Source organism: Natrix helvetica (assembly GCF_964273705.1).
Source record: "Natrix helvetica genome assembly, chromosome: 1".
NCBI classification, from domain to species: Eukaryota; Metazoa; Chordata; class Lepidosauria; order Squamata; family Natricidae; genus Natrix; species Natrix helvetica.
In genome coordinates this window covers 204937760-204959510 of record NC_138548.1, presented here as the reverse complement: position 1 = coordinate 204959510, position 21751 = coordinate 204937760, and the positions used below count along the sequence as shown (strand labels likewise).

Below are 21751 nucleotides of genomic sequence, written 5' to 3'. Positions count from 1 at the left end.
GGGAGTTGAAGTCCACAAGTCTTAAAGTTCTCAAGTTTGGACACCCCTGCTCTAAGCAGTTTACAGAGTCAGCATATTGCCCCCAATAATTTGCATCCTCATTTTACCCACCTCGGAAGGATGGAAGACTGAGTCAACCTTGAGCCTGGTGAGATGCGAACTGCCAACTGCATTCAGCTGGCAGTCAGCAGGAGTAGCCTGCAGTACTGAACTCTAAACACTGCGCTACCGTGGCTCATAAATCTTAAAATGGTAATCCTGGTAGTAATCCTAAAATGGATGCCAATAAAATGAGCTGGGGTTGAAAGACCCACTAAAATAAAATTTGATTTAAAAAAGAGCTTTACAGACATCTAGGAATGAAGAGAACGAAACTCCATGTTTCCTATCATAGGATTAGAAAGGGCTCTATAGAGGCCCAAAAGCCACTTGAATTCCCAAATTGCCATTCACAATTACAGATTAAGTGGCCAGTACGTTCACATCAATTTTAACATGTTCATAAGTGTGGAGAAACTTCAGCGAAGGAGGCAAAATACAAAGTACTGGTCTGATAGTATCTATAGAGATTCTCAGTCATCTAGTTCATCAAATTTGCAGATGACACCAAGCTGGCAGGAATAGCCAACACTCCAGAAGATAGGCTAAAGATACAGAAGGATCTTGACAAACTTGAACATTGGGCACTATCTAATAAAATGAAATTCAATGGTGAAAAGAGTAAGGTTCTACATTTAGGCAACAAAAACAAAATGCACAGGTACAGTATAGGCTATATCTTGCTCAGTAGTAGTAACTGTGAAAGGGATCTTGGAGTCCTAGTGGACAACCATTTAAATATGAGCCAGCAGTGTGCAGCAGCTGCCAAAAAAGCCAACACAGTTCTAGGCTGCATCAACAGAGGGATAGAATCAAGATCACGTGAAGTGTTAATACCACTTTATAATGCCTTGGTGAGGCCACACTTGGAATACTGCATTCAGTTCTGGTCGCCACGATGTAAAAAATATGTGGAGACTCTAGAAAGAGTGCAGAGAAGAGCAACAAAGATGATTAGGGGACTGGAAACTAAAACATATGAAGAACGGTTGCAGGAACTGGGTATGTTTAGCTTAAGCGAAAGAAGGACTAGGGGAGACATGATAGCAGTGTTCCAATATCTCAGAGGTTGCCACAAAGAAGAGGGAGTCAAACTATTCTCCAAGGCACCTGAGGGTAGAACAAGAAGCAATGGGTGGAAACTAATCAAGGAGAGAAGCAACTTAGAACTGAGGAGAAATTTCCTGACAGTTAGAACAATTAATCAATGGAACAGCTTGCCTCCAGAAGTTGTGGATGCCCCAACACTGGAAGTCTTTAAGAAGATGTTGGATAGCCATCTGTCTGAAACGGTATAGGGTTTCCTGCCTAGGCAGGGGGTTGGACTAGAAGACCTCCGAAGTCCCTTCCAACTCTACTATTGTATTGTATTGTATATGGTTGCCTCAAAACTGGACTACATTTTTTCATTTAAGAAGATGATGTTTCATTTCTCATCCAAGAAGCTTCATCGGTTCTGAACTGATGAAACTTCTTTGAGGAGGAGCAAAACATCATCTTCCTCAAGGAAAAAAAATAGTCCAGTTGCTTTTTGAAAAAGCACCTTTAAGACCACTGGTCTGACAAAACTGTGGCAGGTAAAATGACTTGACCAGTATTTGCAGAAGTCAAGAATCAGAACAAGTAATGGTACAACTCTTTGTGTTCAGGAGCTGTCATTTTTTATTTCGTCTCGAAAATCACTTCTGATGAGTTAACAAACTTTTACTACATGCCACTTTCCCATAACTGTATCTGTGGCATCCAGATAAATATGTGGTCAGCAACAGCAAAAATCTATAGCAAGCTGACAAAATGCTGTAATTCATTTCTGTGTCTTCCCCGTACATTTCTACATTATTTCCTTGCTGTCACGAGGACCTGAATTCTCAAACTCAACAGAGAATCAGATTGAAGAGGCAGAGCATTTAGCTTTTCAGTCCCAAGACCAATACCTTTAACTGAGCCTCATCTCGATAACGCCGTCGTTTTTCCAATTGCTTGTTTCCACTACTTGTGATAGCCTGGAACTCTTCTTCGGCTTTGGCACTTTGCACTTTGGCTTTTTCCAAATCCTCACAGCGTTGGAGGTAATGGAGGCGAGATTTGCGCATCGAAGACAAGGAATCATTCTGCAATTAGAGGAGGCAAACTGTTGCCGAGCGGTAGCTCTACCATAGGGTTTGTTTTTGAATGCCCTTTTGAATGTGTATTTGTATTATTACTGTAATAGGTAGTCCTCGACTTACAGCAGTTCACTTAGTGACCATTCAAAGTAATGACACTGAAAAAAGTGACTTATGACTGTTTTTCACATTTACGACCATTGCAGCATCCCCATGGTTCTCATCCAGTTTTATATCACATGGCCATCTGCAGCTGGCATGAATTTTTCCAAAAAAACCAAAGGGTAGTCTGAGTAATAATGTTAATAATAAATGCCCTAACTTATTTTATGTTTTGAGGCTTAAAGACAGAGGTGGGTTCCTGCCAGTTCTAACCTTTTCTATAGAAGAGGTTCCACAAATCTACAGTGCCGTTTAGAACCGGTTCCAGCTCCCTCCCCCCCGCCCATCCGCACATCATCAAGATGAAGAGCCAGAGGAGGAATTCTGGGAGTTGAAGTCCACAAGTCTTAAAGCTGTCAAGTTTAAACACCCCTGGGATTTTTTCTAAAGGGTTAGGGGGGCAAGGGTCTTGTAACTTGACAGCTTTAAGACTTGCACACTTCAATGTCAGAGTTCCTGAGCCAACATGACCGGAGGAGGAATTCTGGGAGTTGAAGTCCACAAGTCTTAAAGCTGTCAAGTTTGAACACATCTTTTTTTCTAAAGGGTTAGGGGTGCAAGGGTCTTGTAACTTGACAACTTTAAGACTTGCGTGCTTCAAATGCCAGAGTTTCTGAGCCAACATTTTGGTTGCTAAACAAGAAGGGTTATTAAGTACATTTTACAAGTTGGCCATGCCCACCCAGCCACATGGCTGGCAAGCCACTCCCACCCGGTCACATGGCCAGCAAGCCACTCCCACCCAGTCACATGGCCGGCAAGCCACTCCCATAAAGCAGGCCACACCTACAGAAGAGGTTCTAAAAAAATTTGAAACCCACCATTGGCCTGCGTGGCCACCTTGGAAACATTGGGGGAATGGCCCACGGTGTTCCTGCCAGGGAAAATGGTGCTTGGGAGAGCCACATGCGAGACATGAGTGATGTTGAGATGGCCATGCCCACCCTGGCCACACCCATCCCAGCCTCCTGATAACCCTAATGCAGTCCTCAATGAAATCGAGTTTGAAACCCCTTTTGTAGCAAGATCCAATCTGGTTCTGGTAATCGACCCTGCAACATTATCCTGGGACATGTACACTCGCCTTCATTAGTCACTAATTTTTGTAGCCTAACCTTCCAAATGCAGCTTAAAAATAATCACAATCCTGAATTGCTTTTCGATGATGGTGGAACCCAGATTTTGCTACGTTATCAGAGATGGAAGTTGTTTATCTACCTCTGCACTTACTTTCAAAGCATTACAGAATCTTAACTGGCTATCGTACATGAGCTCGCACAGTACAACAGCTGAATATTTTGACATCTAGAAATCACAAACGACTTCTTTGCAAGGTACAGATAATCCTTGATTTACAACAGTTCATTTAGTGACTGTTCAAAGTTACAACGGCATGAAAAAAAGGGTCTTATGAATGTTTTTTTACTCATGACCATTGCCGCATCCCCATAGTGACCAAAATTCAAATGCTTGGCAGCTGGCTCATACTTATGACTGTTACACGATCACCTTTTGAGACCTTCTGGTGAGTAAAGTCAATGGGGAAGCCAGGTTCACTTATCAACCGTATTACTAACTTAACCACTGCAGTGATTCACTTAACAACTGTGGCACGAAAAGTTGTTAAATGGGGCAAAACTCACTTAACAAATGTCTCACTTAGAAACATAAATTTGGGGCTCAATTATGGTCATAAGTCAAGGACTATCTGTATTCTAAGTGGACTTCAAAATACAAATGAGTGCGTTAAAAGGAGTAGTTTCCTCATTTTGGGTGTCATGCTTGATTCAGCCTCACAGTGTCAGTCTATGCTTGATCCTTTTTCATTTTTACAATCATGTTTAATATTTTTAGAAACCATAAGTTTGCAGATCTTGACAAACGCATACAAGAGAATTACAGTTTAGCAATGAATTTATTTAAAAAAAACCTAAAACAAGTATCTAAATCAACTTTTGTCAATCATCTAAGTTTCTTTATGTTAGCTGTCGTAACCTGGATATGAACATTGATGTAAAAGCCACATTCTAACCTAGATTTGGAAAGTTCATTTTGGCATCAGCCATTTATGCTCAAACACTTGCCATGGGTGGATAAGTAGCATTTGGTAGTTTACCATCTACGTGTTTTCATCTATACCTTCATAAGTCGAAGGAAAAGTAAATCTTATTTATGAAGTAATGTTCCTGAGAACAGATTCCTTGGAAAAATAATAGAGCTCTTTCTTTCAATGTGAACATCTAGTCTCCTTGGGTCGTAAAGAAATAGGATTGGATGCAAGACATTTATGTGACCCTTTGTCCATCCCACTCTGTCCTGGTACTTTCTATCTAGAATAAAAACACCCAGTCTCCCTAACAAAGCTTTTCCTAATCTATCTCTCAACCTGAACTTCCATTGCCCAGAAATGTATTTAAACTCATGAATGTATAGCAGCATTTAAAGCACCTTAACACCTTTGGCCCATGCATATCTGTCAAAAGACCAACCCTGATTGCAACTTCATCCCCTCATCTGCTCTTACCATCCTTTTCTGTTCTTTCTGCCACTGATCTTTGAATTCCTTCCGCCATTTCTCAATTTCATTCCTTTTGGCCAAAAGAGGCTGCAACAGATAGAGGACTGTTAGGTGTAGATAGCAGGAGAGAATGTAGTATTAAGCAGGAATTCAGAAAAAAAAATAACAACCACCATATGCTGAATTAACATGGGTGCTTGAAGAAAATTGATCAAACCAATGCCCTCATTTTCAACATTACATTTCTATTTCCCAGCCCCATCTTCTTCAAATGCAGTTGTTCCAGCCACAATCTCTTTAGGACCAAGATTCTAGCCTCATAGACTCCTGGGGCATTTGAAATTGTTGCTCTTGCATAGGGAAGTGCTTCATCTAAATCAGAAAAAAACTATGTACCTGATAATATTCTCTCAGATGCAATGTTCCAGCTGTTTCGATGGCTACGTTCCCTGCCTTTATGTCATGCTCCATGACCATGGTATAGAGGGACTGGAGAGGCATATCATTCTGGGGAGACAAAAGTATTGACCAACATGCTAGAACAATCACGTTCTAGCTGACAGGAGGTAGACATTTCCAGGCTCTCTGTCAGATCCAGCATTCAAAGTAAATAATCCTTTTCATTTTTTTTATAGTGTAGTGCTTTTATTTTGCACTCAGTGCCATTCAGGCTTCACACCTGGGATTGGTATAGATTAGAATCCATAAAGGAGACAAGAACGACGCCACACGCACAACAGCTGCTTCTCACTGCAGTGCAAAGGTGAAAAGAACACATACACATTCTCAATGGTTTAAACTTGAGGCTTTTGATCCTTGGCATGAGTTTTGGGTAGTTGAGGCATGTTTCCATAGCAGTCATTTGTTAGCCTGGGGAACTTACTAGGCCAGAGATCCCCAAATTTTCTGGCTTTGCAGACTGGGGGGGGGGGTGGGGTGGGGGGAGAGGGGATGATTCTGCACGAGCGATGTGCAAGCACACATGTGCGCACAGCTCCATTTGCGTGAGCGGTGTGCATGCGTACCCCAGGTTCATGCAAATGGAATGTGTGTGCACACCTTTGCCCACTGCTTCGAGTAGCCCGGTTTTGAACAGCTCATGGCCCAGTAGAGGGCTATGGCCCGGGGGTTGGGGACCTCTGCATTAGACTCAGTGCTTATGGATAAAACATAGCTTGTGTTGAAATCTTAATATGTGAAACAAGGATATCTTGATTAAAATTTCCAATTAATACAACTTTCTGTGTAGCACTAGCACTGGTGCTTCCAAGAGATTGAATTTCTTTTGTTAAGACCACCAACTACACAACAATGGTTGACAGCAACTGCTATATTATGACAGTATGAAGTTTTATGAAACCAAGACCTCTTCCAAACTATCTACTAACCAAATGTTTGTAAGTCGAGAAGTATTGATCTCTTTGGTAAACGTTTGTGATAGAACATGACTGGATGTTACTTAACTTTCTTAGTTACATAAGTTAAACTGTTAAATGTAAACAATATTTAATTTATTTAAAAGTTTCATTCAATGTTTTGGTCACATGTTGTCTTTTTATGAGAGTAAAGTCCATTTTGCTTCAACAACTACAATGGGACATTTTAATGCATGCTATTTCTATATAAATAATTGTTGCCTATGCTTCTGTGATTAGGGATAAATTCATTTTTAAAGATTGTTATTAAAGTGGGGCCTGAAAATGAGATGTCTACGTTCCTGCCCATAGATATAAAGGGTGATTTTAAAAGAAAATGTTTGTTTGTGTACAAACTCTATAACACTTGTACCAAAGTAATTTGTAATGCATTGCAAAATGAACAAACAGAAGACAAACACTTGAAACCTTTACCTGAGAAAAAATGATATTTCTTCCAGCTTCGGCTATCTTTATAATGTTCTTTGCAAATTCTATTTCTGCAAACAACCAACACATGAAGGGATTGAATGTCCATCAGAAATCCATGATAAGAGCATAATAAAATTTTTGTTTTTAAACAAACATAAACAAACAAGACATATAACATAAAAACATCTTCAATTATGTACAAGGTGTCGATTGGTTACAAGGTTTTTGTGCGTCCTTTCCATAGTCATTGCTTAAACTTTATCTAAAGTCACATATTATCAATCAAATATATTTGTACACATTATTATCATAGTACTACATTTGTTTGATTATCACTATTGTTTCTTCATTTTAAACAAGGTATTCTAAATATAAATTCATTTATATTATAATAATTCATTATATCATCTTCAATATATCCAATAATAAAGTATTTTTAATATCATATTCTAAGTCATTCTATTGTTTTAGTATTGGTAACATTCTCTAATAATTTCCAATTCCATGTTTTTTTTAATTATTAATATCATCAATCATTTTATATATATATAAAAACTTGATTTTATTGTAACATTTCATTTCATCATCCTGTATACTTCCAGTAGTAGTGCAGTCCAATATCTCTTGCCATTTGTACAATCTGTATTCTAAGTGTTCTCTTGATATGTCTTATGTGGACTTCTCTTAACAACTTGTTGTTCATTCCATATCTTATAGAGAGTTGAAACCCTCCATCTGTTCCTTCCATCATGTTACCTTTGGTTCTTATTAGTGCTTCTGCCAAAATTACTCTCATTGTTTCTGCCAAATTTTCTCCCCTTTCTTCATCTATATTTTGAAGTCTGAGATAGAGTTCGAGTTCATCAATCTCTCCTTTCAGTAATTCACACATATCATTTCCCTCCACTCTCAGTTTGCTGTCAATGTCAACAATTTTCTTATCACTTTGTTTATATTTCTCTGCAGTTTTTTGAACTCTGTCCTGAAATTTCATCATTGTTTTGTAAATATTCTCAATTCTTCCCTCCATTCTTTCTATGTTTTGTTCTATAATCTCAAACCTCTTATCAATTCTCTCTGTGCTTATTAGAACTTTTTGAATTTCTAACATAATTATTTGCAATGTTAATTTCTTTTCTTCGTTATGTTGTGCCATTTTTCCAGGTTGTAAGCACTGCCACTAAACCATCCAAGGCTTATTGCTAAATTTCAAACAAGTTCACTATAATCTTTCAAGTCCAGGCTTGCGAGAAAAAATTTAAAAAGGTAAAATCCACCCGAACGATTACAAAAAAAAGAGATTCTTGCTCCACAAATACAAAAAGTGAGGAAAAATAGAAGAAGAAGAAGAAGAAGAAGAAGAAGAAGAAGAAGAAGGAGGAGGAGGAGGAGGAGGAGGAGGAGGAGGAGGAGGAGGAGGAGGAGGAGGAGGAGGAGGAAAAAAGAGACCAGTCCAATTTAAAAAGTAAGAGGCATTTGTAAGAATTCCATCCAAAAAAAGAAAATGAAGTTAAGGGGGAAAAAAGATAACACTCTAATACAGGCTTAATCCACCGCTTATGCTCTTCTGTCTTCAATTTTAATTTTGCTCTCTAAGTCTTTTTGGGTATTCTCTTCTCCAATAGTAAAATTTATCTCACCAATTTTGACACACTCTCTCTCCTGCTCTGCTTCCATTTCAGGGGTCTGTCCCAATGTTGTGCAGCTTCAATGGCTGCTTCTCTTGTAGCTGGAGGAAAGAGCTTCTCCTGGATCAATCAGGGGCTTTGCGATGCCACTGCGATCAGCAGGACGTGCCCTTCTCTATCACCGTCTCTTAGGGATGGTTTAGGCCCAAAAAGGACCGTCCAGCAACAGAGATATTGACAGCAATCCTGGAGCCCCAAGATTGCATGTCGTGTTGTAGTGACGTCAGCCCTGCCTCTCAGCAGGAAGCTTATTTCTGTTGAACTGGATAAAACCTCAAAATTTTGGAAATCTCTCTTTGTGGTAAAGTTTGTAAGACGTGCACCAACTCTAATGCAAAATTCTGCTTCCTTAATCTCATGATGGACTGGGGGACAGTCCCATTACTGAAGAAATCTGGAAGTATATTATCTGAATAGGTAATCATGAGGGGAAGAATGGCGGGATCAAAGTCATCTATCAAGTTTCTATAAAGCATAGATGTTGACCAAAAAATATACTTACCATAAGAAATACGTTTGTCTATCCAGTTCAACAGCTCCTTGATGTATTTGCACCACATTTTGGCATACCCTAGGGCTACTTCTACACCACCTTCACATTTGATCAGCATCTCATCAGCTTCTTCAGCTGAGAAAATTAACAGGTTGATTTTAGAACACAGCTAACAAAATCAGTATTTTCATTAACGAAGGGCTGGCCTATTAACAGTTTCAGAATTTCTTATTGCCCAAACAGAAAACCTGTGCCCTTCTAGCAGAGGTGGTATTCAGCAGGTTCTGACCAGTTCTGGAGAACCGGTAGCAGAAATTTTGAGTATTTTGGAGAACTGGTAAATACTACCTCTGACTGGCTCTGCCCCCATCTATTCTCTGCCTCCCGAATCCCAGCTGATCGGGAGGGAATGGACATTTTGCAGCAACCTTCCCCTGCCACACCCACCAAGCCACAGAACCGGTAGTAAAACAATTTGAATCCCACCACTGCCTTCCAGTTGTTGCTGAACTATAACTTGTAAATCTCTCACCATTGCATATATTAGCTAAAGCTGTTTACTGTAGTTCAGCAGTCTCTAGAAGGCCAAAGATCTCACAATCTGAGTAGGTTTCTTGTGTCAGGGATATTCAGGACAAACACATTTGAATCCTAGACCTGAACGCAGAACTACTCAGGCTAGATTCACACACTGAAGCAAGCCTTCATATGGTTTACATGATTTAGCATCTGTGAACACATTCATTATGGTTTGTAAACTGGTCTACGTCAAAATACACTATGTAATCCCAGACAAATGCTTTTATGGAAATCTGTAAGTCTTCTGGGGCTAACTGCAAGCCTTCTATAGCAACCTTTCTCTGCCCTCATTTTCCTCAGAGACTTGTTACTTCTCCTTTCTATCTTTGTAATTTCTTCTATTTTAAATGGTCAGTGTGACAATACACCTCCATCCTTTTCCACTGTTTGATCTTGTTTTCCTCCCCAACAATCCTTTTATTTCTAGAAGCCTTGTTATCTTCTGCACAGGCCTCCTGATCTGTATAAATTATTTGAAACTGCCCTCGATTTACTGCTCCAAAATACAGTTTCTTCCTGCCTTTCAATCTGGCTTTCTAGCTGAAAAATCTTATCTGAATTTAATAAGTGACTGAAACAGAGGCAGTTCATAATGAAAGCCTCCTTTGCAAACATTCTTAACTCTTCTTGGTCCTGATCAGAAGTTCTAATTTGGTCCCCGACTTGGTGCTTTTCGGAGCTATATTAGACTACACTTTTAGTAATCACAGAAAAAACAGAATTATCCTAATGTAAATTATTTATTTACAAATCACATTTACAAAAGCTGCCCAACTCATAACAACTCTGGACATTGATACTCTGCATGAGCAGGTTGCCATTTTGTTCAGGTGGTAGTAGGCTATTGGTAAAAAATATTATACAACTTTATTTTTTTAAATGATAATCAAGATACTTTATAATTTCTTTGACAACATCTTTAATCATCAAATCTTCATAACTTGCTGCTGATCGGACTAAAGCTTTGACTACTCCAGTCTACAGCTTTCAAAAATAGTTAGTCAATATGTGACCTGAATTTGAGGGCAATGGTAACACTTTTATTCCACCATCTTCATTGCAAAGTACTAGCAAAAACCAATACATGGTTTTTGAAATGAAATGAAATCATGGAAATCAAAATTCATGCTGAATATTTCAATTAAATTCTTTCATAGATACCTGTCATATTTCCTGGATCTGCTGCTTCCAAATTTCTTTCATATTTACAGAAAGGTTCATCTGTCTGCAAATTAAAAAAATGTGGATTTAAAAAAAAAAATTTTCGCGGGAAAGATCCAAATGGTACTCTCCAAACATACTGGATAACAAAGCAGATATTGAAGATGATATGACTGAGAATGTATTAAATACATAAAACAATATTCTTCCCACCCAAACCCAATTAAATTACTTTAGTCACATACATCTCCCATTTTATATTTTAGGCATTTTATGGAATTCTTGATAATAACTACTTTTTCTTGCTTAATTAATCATATTCCCAAAGTTTGAATATATGAGCGAATCATGTTCTTACAGGCCAAATGCCTATTCAGTATATCAATATGACAACATTAAAATAAAATGCATTCAAATGAAATAACCAAAATTCCAGATGTGCAATTTATAAATTATTCTGCTTCTTGGATGATGTTTTTATAATATCTGACCCAATCTTAACCAGTCACTGATAGAATTCCAGGGAGAAGATTATTGTATCCTAGGTGGAGGGTGAGACATGCTTAATTTTTGTGATTTATTAGTCTGAAAGCATTTTATGGGCTTTTAAAGTAAAAAAGCAAATCAACATATTTCAAATTAAATGAATCTGCATGTACTAGCCACCAATGAGGATGATACATTTTGAAGTCTCCCATGTTATCATCCTTCCCATTTGACAGTCCTTCTATGCATTTGTTCACTGTCTGAAAATACACTTAATGTATTTGCTTGGTCCATGCACTTGGAAGTCCACAGATGCACAGATTGCATTCAGCCAATTACTGCTCAGGCTACCTAACAGCTGAGCAAAAAAATGATCACCAACTAGAACTCTTTTTATTTTATGGTTGACTACAGATAGTTCTCGACTTACGGCCACAATTGAGCCCAAAATTTCTGTTGCTAAGTAAGTTGCTCCCCTTAAAGGAGTTTTGCCCAATTTTACAACCTTTCTTGCCAGAGTTGTTAAGGGAATCACTGCACTTGTTAAAGTAACAACACAGGTGTTAACTGAATCTGGCTTCCCCATTGACTTTGCTTGTTAGAAGGTTGCAAAGGTGATCTCACGACCCTGGGACCACTGCAGCTGTCATAAATATGAGTCAGTTGCCAAGCATCTGAAGTTTGATCACAGGATCGTGGAGATGCTGTAACGATTGTAAGTGTGGGGAAAAAAGGTTATAAGTCACTTTTTTCAGTGCTGTTGTAACTTTGAATGTTCATTAAATGAACTGTTGTAAGTCGAGAACTACCTATATATTTTTCCTATTTTCCAGTGTTCTATGAATTAACAACAGCCTTTCCTCTTCCTTCCATGGGAAAAGAATACATTTACTTGCATTTATACATCCATTCCTGGTTTCTGCTTTCCTTTCCATCATCAATGTATTTGCCCATATGTATATGCATAGTTTTGGGGGGACATAAGCCTCAAAAGCTGAAATGCTATCTGGAATCTGGGACAGAGCAGGCAGCCCTTCTAACAGAAACACCGATATGGGTAGTCCTCAGCTTACGCGCACACAATTGAGGTTATGTTGCTAAATGAGAAATTTCGCCCCGTTTCACAACTTTTCTTGCCACAGATGTTAAGTGAGTCACTGAAGCTGCTAGATTAGTAACACGGTTGTAAAGTGAATCTGGCTTTCCCATTGACTTTGCTTGCCAGAATGTCACAAAAGTTGATCATGTGCTCCCGGAACACTGCAACCATCATAAATAAAATATGAATCAGTTGTCAAGCATCCAAAGGTAAATCACATGGCCATGAGGATGCTGCAACAGTCATGAGTGTGAAAAATGGTTATAAGTCACTTTTTTTTCAGTGCTGTTATAATTTCAAACGATAACTAAATTAACTGGGGTGAGTTGAGGACCACCTGTACTCACAAGCACAGGAATGAACTCACTAGACCAGAGGTGTCAAACTGGCAGCCCGTGGGCCAGATGTGTCATGCGCAAGCCACGCCGACCCCAGCTCTGCAAATAGGGAAAATGTCACAAAGCATCATGTGATGGCAACGTGACACAGCGAGTTTGACACCCGTGCACTAGGCTAATTCAAAATTATTTGTGGGGGGGAGAGGGAAAGTGTATCTGAACATTTCTAATTCTGCAAATAAGAAATCTAGTCAGATTCCATATATGTTCCATCCCTTACGTACTTGCAGAAAAAAGGGAAGGAAGGAAGCAATATGATTCTTCATAATTTTCTGATTGCTAGAAAAATCAAAACATTAAAGAAACACTTTTCATAATATATAAATAAAAAAGAAAGAAAGAGACAAAGAAAGAAAGAAAGAGACAAAGACAGAGAGAGGGAGGGAGGGAGGAGAAACAGAGAGAGCCAAACATGCAAAAACTATGCATTGCCCAACTTTTCCATCTTCTATCAACTCCCAAGAGCAGCTGAATACTTTCAGATTTCATCATTTCAATACATAAATACATGTGACACAGTCCTATTAGCAGATACATGTGTGATAATACTGTAGTTTTAACTGGAAAAAATGTCTTTTTAAAAAAAAATTATGTCACCAACTAGATGTGGCAAATGTATTTTCCTAAAGAAAACTGTATATCCCTGCCAAACCCACCACTGGGTCAGATCTTGAAATTTATCTTGCAAAGAAACTACATATATTTATTCTTTCTCAGATGTCACAAACCTAAGCAGCACACATTGTTGTTATTATTAGTCAGAATTAAGATAACTTTTATTTCTACCTGTACTATTTCAGGCTGTGGGTTTGAAGATTCATTACTGTTGTTGTCATCAGCATCATCACTAAACATTTCGATTGCCCTAGAAATTGGGGAAAAAAATCAATCGGACAAATTACTTAAAAGGCAAAATGCACTGTTCTTCATTAGTACAATACAGCACTGAATGGCTCATACCATTGTGCAAAGCTGGGAGACAGAATTGAGCCCTAATGTAGGACAGCGAGTCCTTCTCTACTTGTTATTATATTTATTATCATCTAGGATTTTTTTTCATCTCAATTCACCTCAATCACAGCATCATATATGTTATAGTTGAGGGTTTCTGTAGGACATTGTATTTTGCAATGGATAGTGAGCCGTTGAACATGTTGACAACTCATTCCAGTCCAGGTACCTCTTTGCTTGTGGGATTTGGCTTGAGCAGTTTGGTTTGGACTTTCGTTTTCTTTTTTTCCAGCTTGTTTCAAGGATACAGTGTTGAGGGTGGTTGTCAGCATCTTAGTGTGTTCCAGTTGGTTCTTGAGGTTATCTAGGCAATGCTGGTATTTATTTAATCTGAGGTGAGCATTCATGATCATTCTCTTCCTCCTCCTCCTCCTCCTCCTCCTCCTCCTCCTCCTCCTCCTCATCATCATCATCATCATCATCATCATCATAGGCCTCAACTATGACATAGATGATGCTAATCAGTTATAATTCTTGGCAGCCTTAGAAGCAGCATTTTCTAAGGGGTTTCCATAGAGACTCAAGAAAACATAAGGCGTACAATTATACCACAGATCAGAAGAATACAGAATCAGAACCAATTCAAAGCAGAGGACAGAACCTAAAGAAAGACCAAGCTGTCATTATCCTCCCAGCAGACAACAGCCATACTACAGTTATCCTGGACAAAACACAATGTATACAAAAAGCCAATGAATTACTGGAGGACAAAGAAACCTGTATTCCACTTAGAACCAATCCAATACAGAAACTAGACAACCTGATCAAGATAGCCCTGAACAACCTAATCATGAAAGGCCAAATCACAAAAGAAGAACAGTCTCAGATGAAAAGCAGCGGACTCCTCTATCCTGCTTTTATAGGTGCCAGAAACAAGAGTGGCATATCTCTTCATGCAATCGTATCATTATCAAGGACCCCAACATACAACATCACTGAAGAACTGACAAAAAAGCTTGGACATCTCATAGAGGTGAGTGAATATTCTATCAACTCCCCACCACTGTACCTACGGAAAATCAAAGCCCTAATAACATAAAAAGTGGAGATCATGATTTTATGATTCAATGTCAGAGCATTCTTTATATCCATAAACCCGGAACTATTGAAATGTTTTTGAAAATATGTTTTATTGGTACATTTTTTCTTTAAAAACATAAAGAATTCCATGTCTATCTAAACATGTGTTGTCTGGGCATAATTAATTTTGAGTAAAAATACAACAACAACAACCATAATCATAACATAATCTTAATACACATATCAATATTAATCATACAATAATAAAACAATTAATTCATCCATCTTACAATATTTTCAATACAATTTTTTGTTATCTCTTTGAATTCTTTTTAAAATCTAACATTTGTTTTTGTTAATTAACGATTGGTAAAATATATCCCATGTTAAAAAATATTCTGTTTCTTCCTTTTCTTTTATCTTAAGTGTCGATCTATTTCTCAGCACATTCTAATATTTTTTTATCACACTTCATCTGTCGGGACCTCTTCATTTTTCCATTGTTGTGCAAACACTATTCTTGCTGCTGTTATTACAGGCAAAAGTAAATATATATTCCCTTTATTATATGTTCTGGTAGTATAATCAGAAATATTTCTGGTTTCAAATCTATGTTTTATCATTTTTTCTAACCAGGTATGTATTTTAGTCCTATATTTTTTTTGCTTTTGGGCATGTCCACCACATATGATAATATGAACTTGGTATCTCATTAGACTTCCAACATTTAGCTGATACGTTTTCAAACATATTTGCTAGCCTTGGTGGTAAATGCCATCTATAAAACATTTTGTATAGATTTTCCTTATGGGCCATTAACATTGTTAATTTACAATTTCTATCCCATAATTTCTGCCATTTGTACTATTAGGTAACTAAAGTTTTTAGCCCATCTTATCATTGTTTTTTTCACTTGCTCTTCTTCCATTTTGATACTCAGTAAGTAGTAATACATTTTGTTAATTAATTTTTCATCTGTCCCTAGTAATATCTGGTCTAGTTCTGTTGGTTCTATATAGAAACTGTACATTCTTGCATCTTTCTCATTTCTTGATTGTATTTGCACATATGGCCACCATGCTAGATCGAGCCTTTGATTAATCAGTTCTTGTTTTCATTTAAGTTCCCCTTTACCATTCAAAATGTCCTTATACCTTACAATTTTTTTCATATTAATCACATTGGATAAATCAGTGTCTCCGTCGTGGAGAGCCAGACTGGTATTTCTATACAGTGTCTTTCTTTCATTTCCCCCCATACTAACAGTAGTGCATTTCTAACAAGGTGCCTTTGAAAATATCCATGTATTTTATTTTTCCCATACCATAAAAAGGCATGCCACCCCAGTTGGAGATCATGTCCCTCCAAAGTTGGAGATCATGTCCCTCCCTCTCTCCCTCCCTCTCCCTCCCCCTCCGTCCCCCCTCTGTCTCCCTCCCTTTCCCTCCCTCCCCCCTCTCCCTCTCTCTCCCTCCCTCCCTCTCTTTCTCTCTCTCTCCCTCTCTCTCTCTCCCTCCCTCTCTCCTTTCCTCTCCCTTCCTCTCCTTCCTCCCTCCCCCTCCCTCCCCCCTCTGTCTCCCTCCCTTTCCCTCCCTCCCTCCCTCCCCCCTCTCCCTCCCTCCCTCTCCCTCCCTCCCTCTCCCTCCCTCCCTCTCTTTCTCTCTCTCTCCCTCTCTCTCTCTCCCTCCCTTTCCCTCCCTCCCTCTCTCCCTCTCCCTTCCTCTCCCTCCCTCTCCCTCCCTCCCTCCATCTCTCTCTCTCTCACCGAATACACTAAGATCCAACTACTCAAAATGATGGACCTCACCAATCTCTGCCTCACTATCTATTTTCAGTTTCATGGACAAATATACCAGCAAATGAACACCAGTGTGATTACCATTCTTAGGATATATGGCAGTGACTGTAGGCTATCTTTTCCAAGTATTCTCATCAGCAGAGGAAACGTCAGCAAACAAAAGTCTATTGCAAAACTACTCATACCAACCACGTGCTCCACTACAAAAGCAACACCCTTACCTCCCACAAGAGGAGCTGTATAAGAACATTATTCAGACGAGCACAAACACAACCCAGAACACCAGAAAAAGGAAACTCTATGCAACATCTTCCAACAAAAAGGATACCCACGCAACTTTTTCAAAAGTGTCTGACTACTCAACTCACCACAGTACAATCAACACACACTATGAAAAATATGTCAATATCATACATCAAAAGCATCTCAAAAACAATCAGTTACAACCACATCGCATCACCGTGGCATACAAATAAACTAAAACCCTCCAAAACATCTCCAAAATGTCCAGTAGCCAAAGAAAAAAACAGGAGGCATCTACAACATGCAGTGTAAGGGCTGTAACAGTCACTACATAGGACAAACAGGCTGAAGACTAGCAGAGTGTACCCATGAACACCAACTAGCATCCAGAAGACACAATAAAAACTTCTTAATTTCACAACATATGGACAGACTTAACCATAGTTTCATTTGGAAAATTATAAGCATCTAACACCAAGCTGAATCCAAAAATGCTAGGTAATTCTTTGAAGCTTGGCAGTCAGGCAAATCAGCCATTAATAGGCACATAGAGACAAACAACATTTACACAGCATTCAAAAGAGTTAATAATAATACAACCAATAAAAAAGCTTTTTAAAAAATCCTCCAAAGACCAGAATACCTTTTTGCCAGGAATCAACAACCGGATAACCTGGGATTAACCTCAGGATTAACACCAGACAAACAAACAAGCAGTAAACAGCACCTTAATCAAGGAACTAGTTTGAGTTCCTCAAATTCTCAAACTAGCTTGAGTTCCTCAAACTCTCAAACCAGACAGCCAGTTTGGTGTAATGGTTAAAAGATCAGACTAGAAACTGGAAGACTGTGAGTTCCAGTCCTGCTTTAGGCACAAAGCCACTTGTATGACTTTGCGCCAATCACTTTGTCTCGAGCATAGGAAGTAGTTGCGACAAATCACTTCTGAAAAACCATGCCAAGAAAACTACAGAGACCTATCCAGCCAATCTGCAAGAATTAGACACAATTCAACAGTAGGAAGAAAAATAACAAATCTTAAGAATGTAATAAACTCAAAGCTGTACCCAGAGGTTTACAGCACTTTCTTATTGCCCTCCCTTTAATCTGAGCAAGCAAAGGCAACTGAGGATGGGAAATTATACAGTAGTCCTTCATTCTTTTAATGACAAAAGTAGTGGATCAACATTTCTGGAGGGGAGTGAGATTTTTACTGTGCACCTATGTGTGCATTTTTATTTTTAGCATGCGCCTAATGTGCACCTACATAGCTGTAAATAAACATACAATTTGTTTCAAACATGAAGAACTAGACAAATATGCATTCATTTACCTTAAAAATAATAAAACTGAAAATGCCTTATATCACCATGCACTTTTCCAAATGAAATTGTATGACAGTGGCTTACATTTGTTCTAACTTACTGCATTTTTTGGAGTATGAGACACACCTTTTTCCCTCAAAAAAGAGGCTGAAAATCTGGGTGCGTCTTATACACTGAATACAGCATTTTTGGCCTCCTGAAACCGCACCCCCTTTGCAAAAATGGTTGTGCATAGCCTTTAGGAGGCTTCCAGAGTGCTTCTGGGGGGTGGGGAGGGCAAAAATGAGCAAAGACCAGACCATTACCCCCCCCAGCCCCTGGGAACACTCTATAAGATTCCTAAATGCTATGCATGCCCCCTTTTCACAAAAAAACAGGCCATTTTTTGCTCATTTTTGTCCCCCCCCAGGCCTCCCCAGCCCCCAGGATCACTCTACAAACCTTCTAAAGGCTATTCATGCCCTTTTTTCAACAAAAAACAGGGCCGTTTTCGTGAAAAATGGGCCGTTTTGGGAAGGTCTGCAGAATGCAAAAACTTTTTTAAAAATTTGCCTCTTCAAAATCTTGATGCATCTTATACTCTGGTGCGTCTTATACTCCAAAAAATATGGTACATACAAATACATAGCCTTTCAATAAGAAATTGCCACTCATTGGTGTCTACAAAATAAAATCAGGCTTTTCCAACTAGCTGTTGATCCGGGTTGTGTTGATAATACCAACTTAGTCCTAATATCTATACATCACAGCTTATGCATTAGACTTTGGTGACATCTGTAGAATAGTAGGCAACAAGCAAAGATTATAAGTAACTCTTACATTTGTGAGCCGCCACAACTCTGTCCCAGTGGAGAGCAGATCGGGCTGAAAAGGACTATGATCTAACATATTGTACAACCTTTCATTCCCATGAAAACTACAGTAGTACTTACAGTACCACAATAGCAGTTTGTTTGTTCTTCTGTCCAAAACAAACAATTCAGGAATTGAAAATGCTAGGCAAGTGTGTGCATGCCCCAAAGAAGAATATAACAATAGTAACAACAATAACAAAAAGTATGCCACCAAACCAAATGACTTTAATTTATTAGTATACTTAAAATCATGTTCGGGATTCAATATCAACTGAAGGCAACAGACTTCTTCTGTGCAAAGAGTCATGTCCTAACACTCAGAGTGTGTGTGAGTCTTGATGCAACCTTCAGATTGAAACACTTCTTGAGGTCAAGGAAAGAAGTATCATTTCCTTGCAGAAGCCAGTCCCTATAGTAAATAACTATTATAAAGTGCTTCAGCCTACCTCTACTAAATCATGAATTGCCAGACATTTAAATTATGCTTAACAGTTTGCTATTTACATGCATCTTAGCTGATTTACATCAGAAGAATGACAGCAGAATAGTTCAATAGTATAAAATATTTTGTTCCTTAAACATTGCATGTGCAACTTGGCAACAAGTACCTCTATCATCCCCTTCAATTCCTACATTTCTGCCTCTGTATTCTTGAAAAACATATTCTGTGTATGTAAATTCAGAAAATTATGGGGGTGTCAGTTCTACAGCACAATCCAAATCTGTAGTGCTTGATTTTCTAGTAGCTGCTACCCACAGAGATGAGTGTTGACTCATGGCCTGGATCTTTCAGGTTACAAGAACTTATCTCCCCACCATCACAATACCACATTCACAACAGCATTAAGAAATGTCTTTAGTGCATGCTGAGGACAACAAAGACACAAAATACGCACGCATTTCCAATTGAAATTTCAAGGGCATCCAAACTTCGGAAAATCTCACTGTAGCGTTTTTTGTTTTCAGTTCCTTTTACTTGGCTGTTGAGATCTGAAAAAAACAAATAAGAAATAAAAAAAGAAATTTCAGCAAGTTCAAGCAATAGGTTATTTAGCATATTGTATGGATTTCCACTGATGCAATGGAACTTCCTGTTACTCAGCTCTCCTTCCTGCTGCAATCCTTCATACACCCTAAACCAATCTCAAAATGTCTCCCACATACTCCAGAACAGATTTGTGGAGTATGCAGCATGCAGAGTTCGGAGGGAGAGGAAATTCAAACATCTGGCAAATGTTATTCCACCAGGAGATGGATGCAATAAGATTCTCAAGGTGAATGGATGCAAGAAGCTGGCTTAATCATACATCAAACATCATGGACATAGTTTGCCATGAAAAACTGCACAAAGGCTTCACTTTCGTATTAAACAGAAAGTTGTTGAAACTGATTTGAAGCTTAATATTGGTTGCCCTCCAAATCCTATTAATGGGCTTAGTGAAAAATCCAATTGGAAATAAAGATGGAAACCATATTTACTGCACATAGCTATTTGGACCGCAATCAATCAGAATAAAGCTGGAAGGGACCTTGGAGATCTTCTGTCCTGCTCAAGCAGGAGAACCTATACCATTTCAGATAGTCGGGTATCCAGTCTTTTCTTAAAATCTGTATTCAGAATAAAGAAGACCAGTGTGAAAGAAGGTAGTATAAAAGAAGGCCCTGGCCAGGTGTGTGGCACCCAGTATGGCACATGGTGCAAGTGGGGCCAACTGGCAGGTTAGGCGGGCAGCCAAATTAGCAGAGATGGAAGAAACATAGCTGGATTGGGAAAACAAAGGTAATCCCTCACTTTCCAAGAATGGCCTGATCCAGGTGGATCCTTGCCTAATGACTGAGTGGGATTTGTTCAATGATAGCAACTAGGATTGTTCGAACTGCTGTTACTAATTTGAGTGGTCATATGACATTTCTGTTAATGACTATGTTGTTCAGCAATGAAGTTGCCAATTCCAATTAGGATTGTTAAGCAAGGATTACATGTACTCCAGAAAAATATGATTCTATAATAGTAACAGTACTACTAATATACAGTAATACTACAATGGATAGGGAGGAACCATATCTGACTTAATCTTACGAAGAACGAATAGTTCTGGATTTTAGGGCCACCTAGATGTGGGGATATTTCATCTTTTAGACCTTGGATGGGGTACCACTTATCCACTCAAGAATCATGTGCAATCTAGAATCTTCTTGGGCTCACAGTTCCTGCGTGGTAGGCAAGTGGCAATTATGGTGAGGAAGACTTCATAATTTCATTTGGTGCACCAAATGCGCCCTTTCCTAAATTGGGAGGCCTTTCAGAGAATTACTCATGTGCTCAATTCAATTACTGCAATGGACTTGACTTGGGACTGGCTTTGAAGACCATCCAGAACCTCCACCTAATCTTGAATGCAGGGGTGGAGGCAGCGATAAGCATAACTCAGAATGCTCATGTGACATCTTGACTTCATCAGCTGTACTGGTTGCCAGCTTGCTTCTGGGTATAATTCAAGGTGCTGGTTATGACCTATTTCCTGTAGTGTCCACCCAACCAGTTAGTTCCAACAGAGCTGGGGTCCTGTGGATTGATTAAGCAATGCCACCTATTTGGACCCTGGAAACACGCCTTCTCTGTTGCAGTGTCTGCCCTATGGAATGTGTTTCCCCCTGAGATCTGAGTTCCTACCTGAAGGCATTCTGAAGGCCAGCTGTTCCAGGCTCTTCTCTCAGGCATTGATTGAGAGGCTCCCAGACTCCAATCACCCCAGGCTATGGTGGCTGGAACCTCTTGTAGGTATCCTACATGTTTGTGTTGTTGACTAGATTTTTGTTATGTTGTTATCATTCTTTTTTATTTATAATGTCTTGCTTTCATGC

General features: G+C 38.9%; 1 protein-coding gene across 6 annotated transcripts in view; it reads right to left on the bottom strand.

The window, feature by feature from the left end:
• GMIP (GEM interacting protein) overlaps positions 1-21751 on the bottom strand; it is a 67650-nt gene that overhangs the window by 32805 nt on the left and 13094 nt on the right. For all 6 annotated transcript variants that reach the window (XM_081943917.1, XM_081943919.1, XM_081943921.1 and 3 more), the window contains exons 2-9: positions 19783-19876; positions 13422-13500; positions 10653-10716; positions 8922-9047; positions 6735-6799; positions 5281-5391; positions 4891-4971; positions 2034-2210 (exon numbers count right to left, since the gene is read on the bottom strand). In XM_081943917.1, coding sequence (XP_081800043.1) covers positions 2034-2210; positions 4891-4971; positions 5281-5391; positions 6735-6799; positions 8922-9047; positions 10653-10716; positions 13422-13500; positions 19783-19876 — 797 coding nt within the window. The remainder of the gene's footprint in view (positions 1-2033; positions 2211-4890; positions 4972-5280; positions 5392-6734; positions 6800-8921; positions 9048-10652; positions 10717-13421; positions 13501-19782; positions 19877-21751) is intronic.